At 40.9% G+C, this 13,866-nt stretch overlaps 1 protein-coding gene across 1 annotated transcript in view; it reads left to right on the forward strand.

The window, feature by feature from the left end:
- LOC125236088 overlaps positions 1–13,866 on the forward strand; it is a 102,186-nt gene that overhangs the window by 10,410 nt on the left and 77,910 nt on the right. The window contains 6 exon segments of the mRNA XM_048142783.1: positions 7,323–7,433; positions 8,716–8,793; positions 9,410–9,514; positions 10,108–10,231; positions 11,309–11,469; positions 12,274–12,424. Of these exon segments, the coding sequence (XP_047998740.1) occupies positions 7,323–7,433; positions 8,716–8,793; positions 9,410–9,514; positions 10,108–10,231; positions 11,309–11,469; positions 12,274–12,424 (730 nt within the window).

Here is a 13,866-nt window from a genome sequence, read left to right on the forward strand (position 1 = left end):
CAAAGGTTCTACTATGAGCTTTTGACGTTTTTTTTGTCACGTTCTGAAATATACAACATACATACACATCCTCTTTCCCAGGGGGGTAGGTAGAGATCACGGATTCCCATTTGTTACAATCCTGACAAACCTTTTTCGCTTTACTCACATAACGTTCATCTTACATGCTCGTGGTTTTTATTTTGTAGTACTTCTGAACTTGTCGTTTGCAATATTTCTCCGATTTGGTCGAGAAAACTTGGCCTAGCCGTATCACGGTCGCTCGATAAACGATAAAACATCAGGCCGGCCCTATCGCACTTACAAATAGTGCGAAAAGGACGGCTTGATGTCATATCATTTATCGCGCGACCATGCTTGCCTGCTAGGTCTTCCACTCCTAACTATCTCTTCCACTCTTTTTTAACTGACCTCTTTACCCAGAAGGAGGAGGTTATATATTCGGGTTCGTGTTTTTTTTTATGTATGTTCACTGAATACTCCGAGACCCGTGGTCGTATTTCAATATTTTTTTCATACACTTAGATCGTTAATGTCCTCCCATCCATCCTGTCTACATACTACAAACTATACAAGCCCTACACAAATATCTATGTTTACTCTTTTAAGTACTCATAAAAGTCATTACCCTCGAGTGAACAAATACAAACCAGTATAAGTAATACTGCGATTATAATGCATTGATAAACTTTGGCGTGTACTACTAAAATACCTACGAATAAGTGAGCGTCAGAATGGCGGGTGTACATCAAGCAATCCTGGTGTGGTATACGTCAGGAGTTAGTGCTAGCAATGTGCCAAATGTACGCCAAAATTCGAGCAATGTGCTCTTTGAACTCCAGAGATATTTAAGAAATTAATGACACCCGCCATTCTGACGTCAGGTTGGCGGGTGCACTTCCAGTTCTAGCTAATGGCTGCCTACTCAAGGGTGAAAGTACTGCCTAAGGTTAGTGCTCGCAATGTGCTTCCACATGTATGAAACACACACTAATTCAGAGAGCCGTTGAAGAGTAATATGGGATTCAATAAATATATCTATAACGCCTGCTGAAATAAAATAGCAATGTTCATTGCCTGCAATGCAGCATTAACATGCAGGCGCTTTTCACAAAAAAGTGATACTTATAGATATATTTATTTAATCCCATATTACTTTTCAATGGCCCTCTGAATTAGTTTGTGTTTCATACATGTGGAAGCACATTGCGAGCACTAACCTTAGGCAGTACTTTCACCCTTGAGTAGGCAGCCATTAGCCAGAACTGAAAGTGCACCCGCCAACCTGACGTCAGAATGGCGGGTGTCATTAATTTCTTAAATATCTCTGGAGTTCAAAGAGCACATTGCTCGAATTTTGGCGCCCATTTGGCACATTGCTAGCACTAACTCCTGACGTATACCACACCAGGATTGCTTGATGTACACCCGCCATTCTGACGCTCACACGAATAAGACCTAAATTTATTTTTTATCATGAAGAAATGTCTGCGAACGATACTAATCCATAGTGAATCCATACTAATATTATAAATGGGAAAGTGTGTGTCTGTTTGTCCGTCTTTCACGGCAAAATGGAGCGACGAATTGAAGTGATTTTTTAAAGTAGAGGTAGTTGAAGGGATGGAGAGTGACGGCTACTTTTTGTCTCTAACCCCCTACTGCCCTAAAATGGGGGATGGAAGTTTGTATAGTGTATTCCGCAATTTTCAAATTTAACTCGAGCGAAGCCGCGAACAAAAGCTAGTTTAATCATAAACTTATAAGACCTTTTCAAACTCGACAAAATAGTTTATCGTTATCTACATATTATGTTAACGATGTTAGTTCATTGTGTTAATTAAGTGCAAATGTGTTTAATCTAATTAATACAAATGTGTCACATGTAAAGTAATCGGACACTGTACCGTTCGGCTCGTATTGCTACGTAGCAATTGTTCGAGAGAGAATGCCTTAAGAAATGAAGTCATTTTGTGCTTATTTTTTGTGTGTAATACGGGCATACGGCCCTTTACGTGTGTAATCAGTACTATCACAGTAATGGTACATAATTACTTAATTTTTGACAGCCCTAAATAGTCATTAAAGGACAGTGCTCTTCATTAGAAAGGGACAACACGTTCGACCCTGAACAGCTATCAAACTTCGGGTTTGTAGGGAGTGTCCTTTCTGTTCATTAGTACCACAGAATATATAATAGTACAAGTACAGAAGGCCCACTGCTTTGATGTTCACGACATGCCGCCTTTTTAAATGCCTACAAAATTCTTACAAAGAAACGAGCCGCACGTGCGCGGCGTCCGGCGATAGGGTTGCCTATGGATTAAAACGAATTAATACTCAGATAGTTATACTATTATATTCAAGTCTTGGGTAATTTCTAGGTATATCTATAGTATTTATATATTTTTGTTTAAGTTCCAACATCACAAGCCTTATTGAACCTTTCCGGGGTACTTACTAATAGTAGATCTGTGTAAAAATGTCCTATGGTATTTATTTTATTCATGATATATATTTAACTAAGCATTATTAGCCATTCCACAAGCGGACATCGCATAAAAACCTTAAAAAAAACTCGCGACGGAAAGTAAGAATAGAACGTGCGAACGTGCGTTCCGTGAGAACGCGCGCCACCCCTGATTAGGCCGCGAACTCGCGGCCGCAAGCATGTACTTGCAGCGCGGCGATAGAATCGCGGAGTGAGCCGCCCCTGTTAGTACTATTATTTATTTTGTTTTCGTGTAGTATTTTGTGGTTAATAAAGTTGGTTAGTAAGGCTTAATCATTAAGTTACATCGTTTGTAGTGAGGTAATAATGTATGGCGTAGTTCATATTATTGATATTATTTACAGTATCTTTTAGCAGCTGTGTAAATAAAAAACCTTATTAATTTATATCGCTATCGTGTTGAATTAAGCGCTGGTGGCCTAGCGGTTGGTGCGTGCGACTTTCAATCCGGAGGTCTCAAGTTCGAACCCCGGCTCGTACTAATGAGCTTTTCGGAACTTATGTGCGAAATTACATTTGATATTTGCCAGTCGTTTTCGGTTAAGGAAAACATTGTGAGGAAACCGGACGAATTCCAATAAGGTCTAGTTACCCTTTGGGTTGGAAAGTCAGATGATAGTTGCTTTTTACGCCAAATCTTGGGGGCCGTCCATAAATTACGTCATTCTAAATTAGGGGGGGGGGTTTGGTCTGCGGATGACGGTAAATGATAGATGGGGGGGGGGGGGTGTTTCGAAATTGACGTCATTCTTATTTATTTATTTATAGTTTATTTTTCACGTACAAAAAGATTATTTCTAAAAAGAAATTTCTTCCGTTGAAAACGTTTAAAACAAAACTAAAAGCTTGGCTTGTACAACAAGCTTTCTATTCCATAGAGGAATACATGTCATCTTTTGACTGAAGTTGGCCTTGACTATAATTGTATAGACTTAGTTTTAATTGTAGATTAAGATATTTTTGCATGCCCGATGATGGTGAAATATGTGTTGCCTATTTATAATATTGTCTGAACAACTTTTGTACCATATTTCAAGCAAAATAAAAAATATTTCATTTCATTTCATTTCATTTCCAGCACACCTAGTAAGTGAGACTGCAAATGTGAGAGGCGGCTAAGGCGCATACAATACTAAAATAACTCAAATACTAAAATTACTTTAAGTAAAAATAATAAAAGATGATTCTATAACCAAGTGTTTTAATCATATATGTAATACCCTATTTTTCTCAAATCTGCAATGTTTTATTTTGTCAAACTGGTAATGACGTCAATTTTGGGAGAAGGGGGGGGGGTCATTAAGATATGACGATAGGATGATTATAGGGGGGGGGGGTCTAAAATCTGAAAAAATCGATGACGTAATTTATGGACGGCCCCTTGGGATAAGTTGTCACAGCGGACCCGGAAAGCCGGGAGAACGCAAGGAGGATGATACTCGCGTCGATTAATAGTTATTTGTCATACAAGGGGGCAAAGTCGTATTTTAACGCTGAGTGTGGAATTGATAAACGAGCAAGTGAAAGGATTCTATAGTTGAACCACGAGCGAAGCGAGTGGTTCGAGAATAGAATCCTGAACTTGCGAGTTTTTTAACACACGAGAAGTAAAATACATTTGCACCTTGAGTGTAACACAAAACTTTTCCCCTCACTATAGCGAGGAAACTACAACGCAAAAAATGCGTTTATCACTGCTTCCAGTAGTTCCACAGATGGTAAATCATCTTTATTACTAGATTCACCCACTTTTATCCATTTTAAAGCAGTTTATTTGATTTTATTCAATGTCAAATTACTTTACCCACTAGTGGATAAAATGCGTTTTTACCCGCTGGTATTAAAGGACAAAACACGTGTTTCTGAGCTAGTGTGGGAAAAAAAAACACTCCTTTCGGTCGTGTTTTAATTTTTCGCCACTCGTTTCGATCTTCCTCTTTTCCGCACTTGTATCGTGGATATTTCGTGACGTTTACGGTATCGTGTAACGTACTCTAAATTCATAGTAGTCTGTAATGGAATCATAAATTCATTCCGCGCCGCGCTGCTAATTCTATGCAAACTGGGCTTAACATAAACATTGAATGCTAATCAAGTTGCCTCTTGTTTGTATTACATTACAACTTGAGTGCTATGAATATGAAAGGGAAATTATAATATTTAGAATTATACACGAATGTCAAATTTTACTAATAAAATAAAATAAAAATAAATACATATTGGGCACACCTTACACAGATTAACTTAGCCCCAAACTAAGCAAAGCTTGTACTATGGGTGCTAAGCGACGATATACATACTTAGATAGATAAATACATACTTCAGCAATTCCCGTCAACTTTGTACAATGCCACGTCAGCAAATTTTAATTGATCCTATTTTGTTACCAACATTTAGTAATATAATTCGACTTTCGTAAGATATATACAGGATAATTGTTATAATTAAGAAAATATAGATACTAGAGAACCTTAATGACGAAATAAAACTTAATAAAATCTCAATTCATCAACAAAATCTTGGTAACAAAATAGGAATTAATAAAAACAAATTTAACTTTTCCCTTAATTTTTGTACAAAGTTGACGGGAATTGCTGACTTATATGTTACATATAAAACATCCATGACTCAGGAACAAAAATTATTAAGTACTAGCTTTTGCCCGCGGCTTCGCTCGCGTTAAATTCGAAAATTTCGGAATGCTTCATACAAACTACCACCCCCCACTTTAGGAAATTGGGGGGTTAGAAAAAGACATATTTTTTTTTTAATTTAAGTTTCATGACGCATTGGATTTATCTGTAATGTCGTTGAAATATGTTTTCAAATATATATATATATATATGTCGGGGACAGGTCAGGATTGGCACCATTTTCAGACATCGGGGCGTTGCTGGGTCATCGAGGATTGAGACGAAGACGATAGTAATCAACGATTTATTTTACACACTTTAAATTTTACAATAACTGATAGGTAAACAACTTGGTTTAGAACAATTATAGCGTGGACAGTTCCGAGGAGGCTCTAAGACTTCTTGTCTCTAGCGTGGTCCGCCAGAGAGTGCTGGGTCTCAGGTACCGCGGCTCCGTCCTAGCGCACGAAGTGGGGACAACAACTGGTTGGGTGGACAACTGGTTGGTTGTGACGTCAGCTGTCCAGCTGCAACTCTTCGCGCGCTGCGCTATAATTGACTGTCCGTGCCAATATCCGGTCTGTCTCCGACATATATATATATATATATATATATATATATATATATATATATATATATATATATATATATATATATATATATATAAATAAATAAAGTAGCCTATGTCACTCTCCATCCTTTCAGCTATCTTCACTTAAAAAAATCACGTCAATTCGTCTCTCCGTTTTGCCGTGAAAGACGGACAAACAAACAGACACACACACTTTCCCATTTACTACGACGTTTTCTCTTACATACCTACATACATACATGTAATGACGCAGAGCACATGAACTACTAAGTTTCAGTGCCACTCTTGGCAAAAAGGGGTTGAAAGAAATCCAAATTGTGACATTGTAGTGACAGGTTGCCGGCCTCTCGCCTAGGCCACAATTTAACCCATATCCCACAGTCGACTTCTACGACATCCACGGGAAGAAAGGGGGGGGGGGGGGGGTTTCTCTAAACCCTTTCCTCTCACCCTCGCCTGATTTCCCTGAGGCCCTATTAGCGCTCCATAATTCCTCGAGCTCTGTATTTATTACTTGATGAGATATTAAACTGAAGTTATAACGTTTGTGATTTCCGCTTCGAGTTTGGGAGGCTTTTATTATAGTTGAATGAGATAGCAAATTTGTTGAGTTTGGTATGTTGGAATTTTTGAGGAGGAACCACAGAACTTAATTTAGATAGAAGAAACAAATTCTTATATTTGTATAGGGGCCGAGCGTGTCAAATTTTGTACTGAAGTTGATTCTTGCCTGTAATTTTAAATATGTCTCAGGCTCTTGATTGTTCATAATTTTTGTGTTGTTGCAATTGAATATCACGTAACGAGGCATTTTTTATGTTTTGGTTGACTTCAACTTACAAAAATTGACGCCCGAAAGCTGCAAGCTGCGAGTAAAGACGGACAACTCAGTGGATTTCACTGAGTTCATTTGACACGCTAAGTAGATACGTTTGCTTGATCTATGGTATATATGACATCTGTGGGAGGAACTATGTTTTACAAGTCAAAAAAATGTTCTCCTTTCGTAATTCGGTTTCGTTCGAAAACTACAGATTTTTTACTATAATTTGCTTTATAAGTAATGTTGAAAGAACAATCAATAATACACCGTTTAAGCGTATCTACAGCAGTGCTGTATGTCGAACAGTTCTTAAGATATATAAGATATATGATGCCTCAAAAATGGTCACTGTTTTTAACCCCCGACGCAAAAACGAAGGGTGTTATAAGTTTGATGTGTCTGTCTGTCTGTTTGTGTGTGTGTCTGTCTGTGACATCGTAGCTCCCGAACGGATGAACCGATTTAGATTTAGTTTTTTTTTGTCTGAAATCTGAGTTAGTCGGGAGTGTTCTTAGCCATGTTTCATGAAAATCGGTCCACTATGCCGCGGTCGGGGTTTTTTTCAAAATTTTAATTTTGTGGTTAGGTTAGTTATTTAATTATAGTTCAAAATTTTAATGCGCAGAATTTCATATAACTTATCTGCTATGCCAGAAATGGCTTGTTTACAGCTAGAGTTCGGACTTAATTTAGGTATAATTAGTATTACAGATTTGAGAGAGATATTGCAACATGACTCACGGATTTATTCTTCTTTTTCAGAAACTAGATGAGGTCCGGATAGCCCTGGAAGTATGCGCGGAACCGCGAGACGTGAACCCTGGAGCCGCGGGCGCCATGCCCGCCGCCGGAAAGTACAGTTACATTCATAAGGTAACTTTCAAGTACCAGCAGGGTTAGCACATGATTGCCGCGAGAGTATGTCGTCGCGAGATAGACTACCCGTCTTTATGTCATTAATACAGTTCACAGAGAACCTCCTATAGAGTAGCATTCTTGTATATTTTGTTCGCGATACGAGTCACCAGTGCCAGGGGTGCGAGGAGCGGGCGGGGAATGTGTTAAGCGCGCTGTGATTGGCCGTTTCAAGGACGGTGGGCAGTCGCGCCAGATGAAAGGGACTGTCCTTCTACTGACGCGTAAGTGGCCAATGTAAGTTGACCTATGCCGGCTCTGAATAAATTATAAATATGACTTTTATGTGGAATGTAATGACGTCTGTTTTTAAATTTGAGCTTCTTGTTACCTTTCCACACCATTTCACACTACAGGTGGACATCTTTAAGACATCAAAATACCCTTTTCAATTTTTTTACTGCGAAAAACACGCGCTGCTTTCGGGTCTGTTACTTGGTCGCTACTGATCGGGCACGGCGAGCGCCCGCGCTTATATCAGTGCAAATACTAGGAAGGCTGGCGACCGCGAGTCGTCTTGTAATGGATGTCTATAGGGGTTGGTCTGTGATACAGTTAGAAGAAGACGTGTCATCTATCTCGCGGCGACATACTCTCGCGTCCATCATGTGCTAGGCCTACTGAAGCGCTACATTAGTAGCCTTGCGGTAAGTTCGAACCCCGGCTCGCACCAATGAGTTTTTCGGAATTTATGTGCGAAATGTCATTTGATATTTGCCAGTCGCTTTTCGGTGAAGGAAAACATCGTGAGGAAACCGGACTAATTCCAATAAGGTCTAGTTTACCCTTCGGGTTGGAAGGTCAGATGGCAGTCGCTTTCGTAAAAACTAGTGCCTACGCCAAATCTTGGGATTAGTTGTCTTGGGATCTATGTCGGACATAGATTATTTTATTGTTATTCTTATTCTCAAATTTCGTTACGATTGATTAAGTTTTGAACGAGGAAACAGTCGAGAGCGGAACGTCGATTTTAAAGATTTTTCGCAATATCTTTTAAGTAAGATGTTCTGAATGGACAATTTTTTTTTTTTTATAAATCTAGTTAATAACAATAGTGTATTTAACTAAAATTCCCAAATTGAAAGGGGAGTCCTTTCCATTTTAGCATTTTCGCTCCTGTATCCTCTTAAACTTAGTAAACGTGTCCAGTGAATGGATTCCAGTCTCGCCGGAAGCGTAGGTTTTCTAATTTTTCTTTTAATAAGAAAATCCATGGTAAAGTGTGTTTGTTTGTTCGCAGGTAATAGACGGAATCTCGGTGGTTGTGAATCAAGTGCAAATAGACTTCGCGTGCGACGCTTTTACGAGCAACGTGCAGGTAAACAACTAAACATGCATAGGGGCCGTCCACATATTACGTCACCCCTCCCCCATATGTCACGATTTTTTGTATCCTTTTAACATGTATCAGTCACATTTAGTATGACCCCCTCACCAAAAATTCACGAAGAGATGAATATCTTTTTTTTATTTGGGAAAATGCATGTTTTCAGTCTTTATTGTATTTTCCGAAAAGAGCATTTTCTTTTTTTTTTGCCAATATTTTTTTTTATTGTTTTAGGGAATTTTAGGTCATTTGTACTCAGAATCGAGTACTTTCAATCTCACTGGGAGACAAAAGTGTCCCAGAATTTCCATACATTATTGTTACTTTCCTCTTTTGTTACCCCATACAACATGTACGGAAAATGGTAACAAAATAAGAAAAAATCGTATGGGACAATTTTTTTAACTACTAGAATTGAAAAGGCTAGTAATTCTGAGTAGAAATAGCATTTTTTTTTCAAAAATATCACACTTCATAAAGTGGCAAAAAAAAAAAGAAATGCTCAAAAGCATTCTTCCAGATATTTAGAGTAACACTGAATTTACAGGTACAAATCACTAATAAGACGATGTTTATTGCAATTATAATAAAAACGTTATTGTTTCAGATATCCAGGGTGACAGTGGAATCAAGGACGCCTGAAGGCCGACGGGGGGACCTAAGACTGACTAGAATCAAGAGCCCGGACACGGGACAACTGCTTATATTTAAGGTAACATGAGGGGCGGCTCACTCCGCGATTCTATTGCGACCCTACAAGTACAGTCAGCCAAGAAAGTGGTTAACCACTTTGTAGTAGTAGTAGTAATCACTTTATTGTGTACAACAGATTCATATACAGCGCCTTTATTTCAAACATATAAGGTCGAAAAGTGGTAAACCACTTTTTTGGCTGACTACTTGCGCAAGATTTTGTAGGACGTACGTTAGGACGTAAGACGCGCCCCCAGGCGACGCGTCGCTTGGCGATATATATACAAAATGTATTGAGGAGACGTTTTTTAAATTACATCCGGGCGGCGTGGCGCTGACGTCCGTTGTGTGTCGGATGGTCTCTAAGCTCCTGCCTATCGGGTTGTTCGGCCTGGCAAAGAAATCATAAACTGTTTTTTTTTCTAGAATGTCTATCAATTATAATGTACATGTGTTCTCTTAACGTAATGCCGTCTTCTATCAAAAGGATACTTACTCGTATTGTCAATAAGGCGCTTTTTCCTCAATAATTTCATCAGATCTTATCGAACCGCCATGTGGTACCTTTTGATGGAAAACGTCACACATATTTCTAAAGCGTTTCTGTTACAGGAACTAGAATGGCAGAGTGCCCGGATAGAAGCCAAAGCACACGGCGCGTCCGCAAATTTGCCGCCATTACGGCTGTTGCTAGGCAACACGCACTGTCGGATCGTGATCAAGAAGAGGCTAGCTGGTGAGTTGTATTTCAGTATAGTAACTATTTTTAAGATTCTTGGCTTCTTTACGTAAAGGCTAGTATGGGATCCTATTACTAAGACTCCGCTGTCCATCCGTCCGTATGCCTATCTGTCTGTCACCAGGCTGCATCTTATAAACCGTGATAGTTAGACATTTGAAATTTTCACAAATACCAAAATATAGTACATTACTACAGAGGCCAGATAGGTCTGAGGCGGGCAATCCCATTTCCCGCCGAGGTATGTATAGTGCTTTTCTCAAACATGGTATGAAATAAATAAAGTCTACTGAAAATAGTAACTTTGGATGGCTGTATCTCCTAAACGGTGCGTCGTAGCGCAAAAATAATCGAATTTTCGTTCCCCTTTGATACCCCGTATACGCTTATAAAAAAACAAAAAGTTAAAAAAAAATTCAAAAAAAAAAACGAAAAAAAATTTTTTTGTATGAAAACGCACCCAAAATCAAATATTGTCTAGGGCCCGTACCAGTTGCAGTCGGCACGTCTATAAAGCCCCTTATAGTTTTTTTTTTAATTGGCTAAATACCTGAATGTTATGTCACAATTATCTGTGTTTGGAAATTAAAAAAGAAGACTGCCGGCCTTGGCCTGCAAGGTTTGTATGAAATTCCATTATCTATCAATCGTCCTAGCCGCACCTGCAACGTCATACTTCGCTGCGAATTATAAGGCACATAACATCAATATTTCATACCATGTTTGAGAAAAATATTTTAACGGCACTCCCATACAACAGACGTAATTTTTTTTTCGTTTGCATCGATAGTGAACCCTTCGTACGCGTGTCCTACTCTTGGCCATTTTCTTCAAGCTGAGTATGAATTTTAAAGTGCAAAACTCACTGTCTTATATGAGACACGATCTCTTGATCCATAGCAAGTTAAATGGTAACATTGGTAGGTAACTGTCGACAGCTCGTGTTGATATTTTGGTGATTAATAAATGTGTGTTAACAACTGTAACTTATACAGTTAACCGCTAGCGGGTAGCCATGCATAAATTATTAATTTACATATTAACAACAATCTAACCATTTATTTTTCTTATCAGATTGCGCCGTGATCGGTTCCCGTCTCGCGATCCGGCCCGAACCGGTAGCGTGGGCGCTGACTGACGGCCAGCTACGCGCCATGCTGGCGTGCGCCGCGGCCCTAGCCGAGCCTGTCAAGCGCGCCACCGCCGCCGCTACCAGGGCTAAAGCGGCTAGGAAGGTAACCATACACCTGCGATCAAAGCAAGTGTTTATAGATAGATGGAAGGACCCGAGCTAGGCTCTAACCGCGCCTGTCAAGCGAGGCACCGCCGCCGCTACTAGGGCTAAAGCGGCTAGGAAGGTAACCATAGACCTGCGATCAGTGCAAATGTTTATAGACAGAGAGGCGGCGGCTAGGAAGGTAACCATACACCTGCGATCAATGTAGAGGTAGTGTGGGTACTGACGGACGGGCTTACCGAGCCTGTGAAACGGGCCACAGCTGCCGCTACTAGGGCTAAAGCGGCTAGGAACGTAACCATAAACCTGCCATAAAAGCAAAAAACATTGTTCATACAGGCAAAAAACATAGCCTTGCGATCAAAGCAAGGATCAATATGTAGCGAAACGATTCTTTAAATCTTACACGACCGGTCTGGCCAATTGGTAAGCCGATAATGCTGAGTTTGAATCCCGGTAATGGGTTTTTTTGTTTGAAGAACATAGATACATTTTTTCTGAGTCATAGTTGTTTTCTATGTACATATGACTATTGTTGCCTAGTACTCATAGTGTAAGCATTTCTTAGTTAAGCCTAGATCAATCTAAAAAAATGACTTAAAGTCAGAACACCTAAAAGATCACGGACACACATACATTTGAAGAATAAAAAACATGATTTTTGTACCAACCAGTTTATTGTAAATATCTTGTGAACTCAAAATTACTCGATTGCTACCCCAGTGCACATCCATCTAAGCTACTAAGACGCCTATCGACACGGCGAATATTTCCGCTATAAATATATTAAAATATGTTACAGGTAGAAGAACCCCTAGAGCAAATCCACAGCCGCTCGTCGTCGAGCGAGCACGACATCCTGGCGCGAATGTTCGCGAAGCACGACGTTCGCGAGACCTCGTACCACCTGCTGGCGCCGCGGATAGACCTGCATTTGTGTGACGACCCCGGCTGTGAGTGACCAAACTGCTATTGCATACGAATCCACAGCCGCTCGTCATAGACATCCTGGCGCGAATGTTCGCGAGGCCTCGTACCACCTGCTGGCGCCGCGGATAGACCTGCATTTGTGTGACGACCCCGGCTGTGAGTGACCAAACTGCTGTTGCATACGAATCCACAGCCGCTCGTCATAGACATCCTGGCGCGAATGTTCGCGAGACCTCGTACCACCTGCTGGCGCCGCGGATAGACCTGCATTTGTGTGACGACCCCGGCTGTGAGTGACCAAACTGCTATTGCATACGAATCCACAGCCGCTCCTCATAGACATCCTGCGTGAATGTTCGCGAGACCTCGTACCACCTGCTGGCGCCACGGATAGACCTGCATTTGTGTGACGACCCCGGCTGTGACTGACCAAACTGCTATTGCATACGAATCCACAGCCGCTCCTCATGGACATCCTGGCGCGAATATTCGCGAGACCTCGTACCACCTGCTGGCGCCGCGGATAGACCTGCATTTGTGTGACGACCCCGGCTGTGAGTGACCAAACTGCTATTGCATACGAATCCACAGCCGCTCGTCATAGACATCCTGCGCGAATGTTCGCGAGACCTCGTACCACCTGCTGGCGCCGCGGATAGACCTGCATTTGTGTGACGACCCCGGCTGTGAGTCACCAAACTGCTATTGCATACGAATCCACAGCCGTTCCTCATAGACATCCTGGCGCGAATGTTCGCGAGACCTCGTACCACCTGCTGGCGCCGCGGATAGACCTGCATTTGTGTGACGACCCCGGCTGTGAGTGACCAAACTGCTATTGCATACGAATCCACAGCCGCTCGTCATAGACATCCTGCGCGAATGTTCGCGAGACCTCGTACCACCTGCTGGTGCCGCGGATAGACCTGCATTTGTGTGACAACCCCGGCTGTGAGTGACCAAACTGCTATTGCATACGAATCCACAGCCGCTCGTCATAGACATCCTGACGCGAATGTTCGTGAGACCTCGTACCACCTGCTGGCGCCTCGGATAGACCTGCATTTGTGTGACGATTCCGGTTGTAAGTCACCAAACAGCTGTATAACAATTTAACGACGGATCTGGCATAGTCAGTGGTGAGTCGATAGTGCTGGGTTCTAATCCCGGTAAGGGCATTTATTTGTGCGATGACCAACGGATATTTGTTCCTGAGTTATGGATGTTTTCTATGTATATCGTAGTCTAGCACCCATAGTACAAGCTTTGCTTAGTTTGGGGATAGGTTGATATGTGTAAGGTTTCCCTAAAATATTTACATTTATTTTATTGCACAACAAAACAGTAAAAAAAGTGTTTTGGTTCCAAGTCTAGTAATCCATTGTCTTAACGAAGTAAAGGGTTATTAAGTTGAATCCTGGTCGTAGCAAGACATTATAAAAAAGAACACCCTAGGTTAAAATTA

This window comes from Leguminivora glycinivorella, chromosome 18 (assembly GCF_023078275.1).
Source record: "Leguminivora glycinivorella isolate SPB_JAAS2020 chromosome 18, LegGlyc_1.1, whole genome shotgun sequence".
NCBI lineage: Eukaryota > Metazoa > Arthropoda > Insecta > Lepidoptera > Tortricidae > Leguminivora > Leguminivora glycinivorella.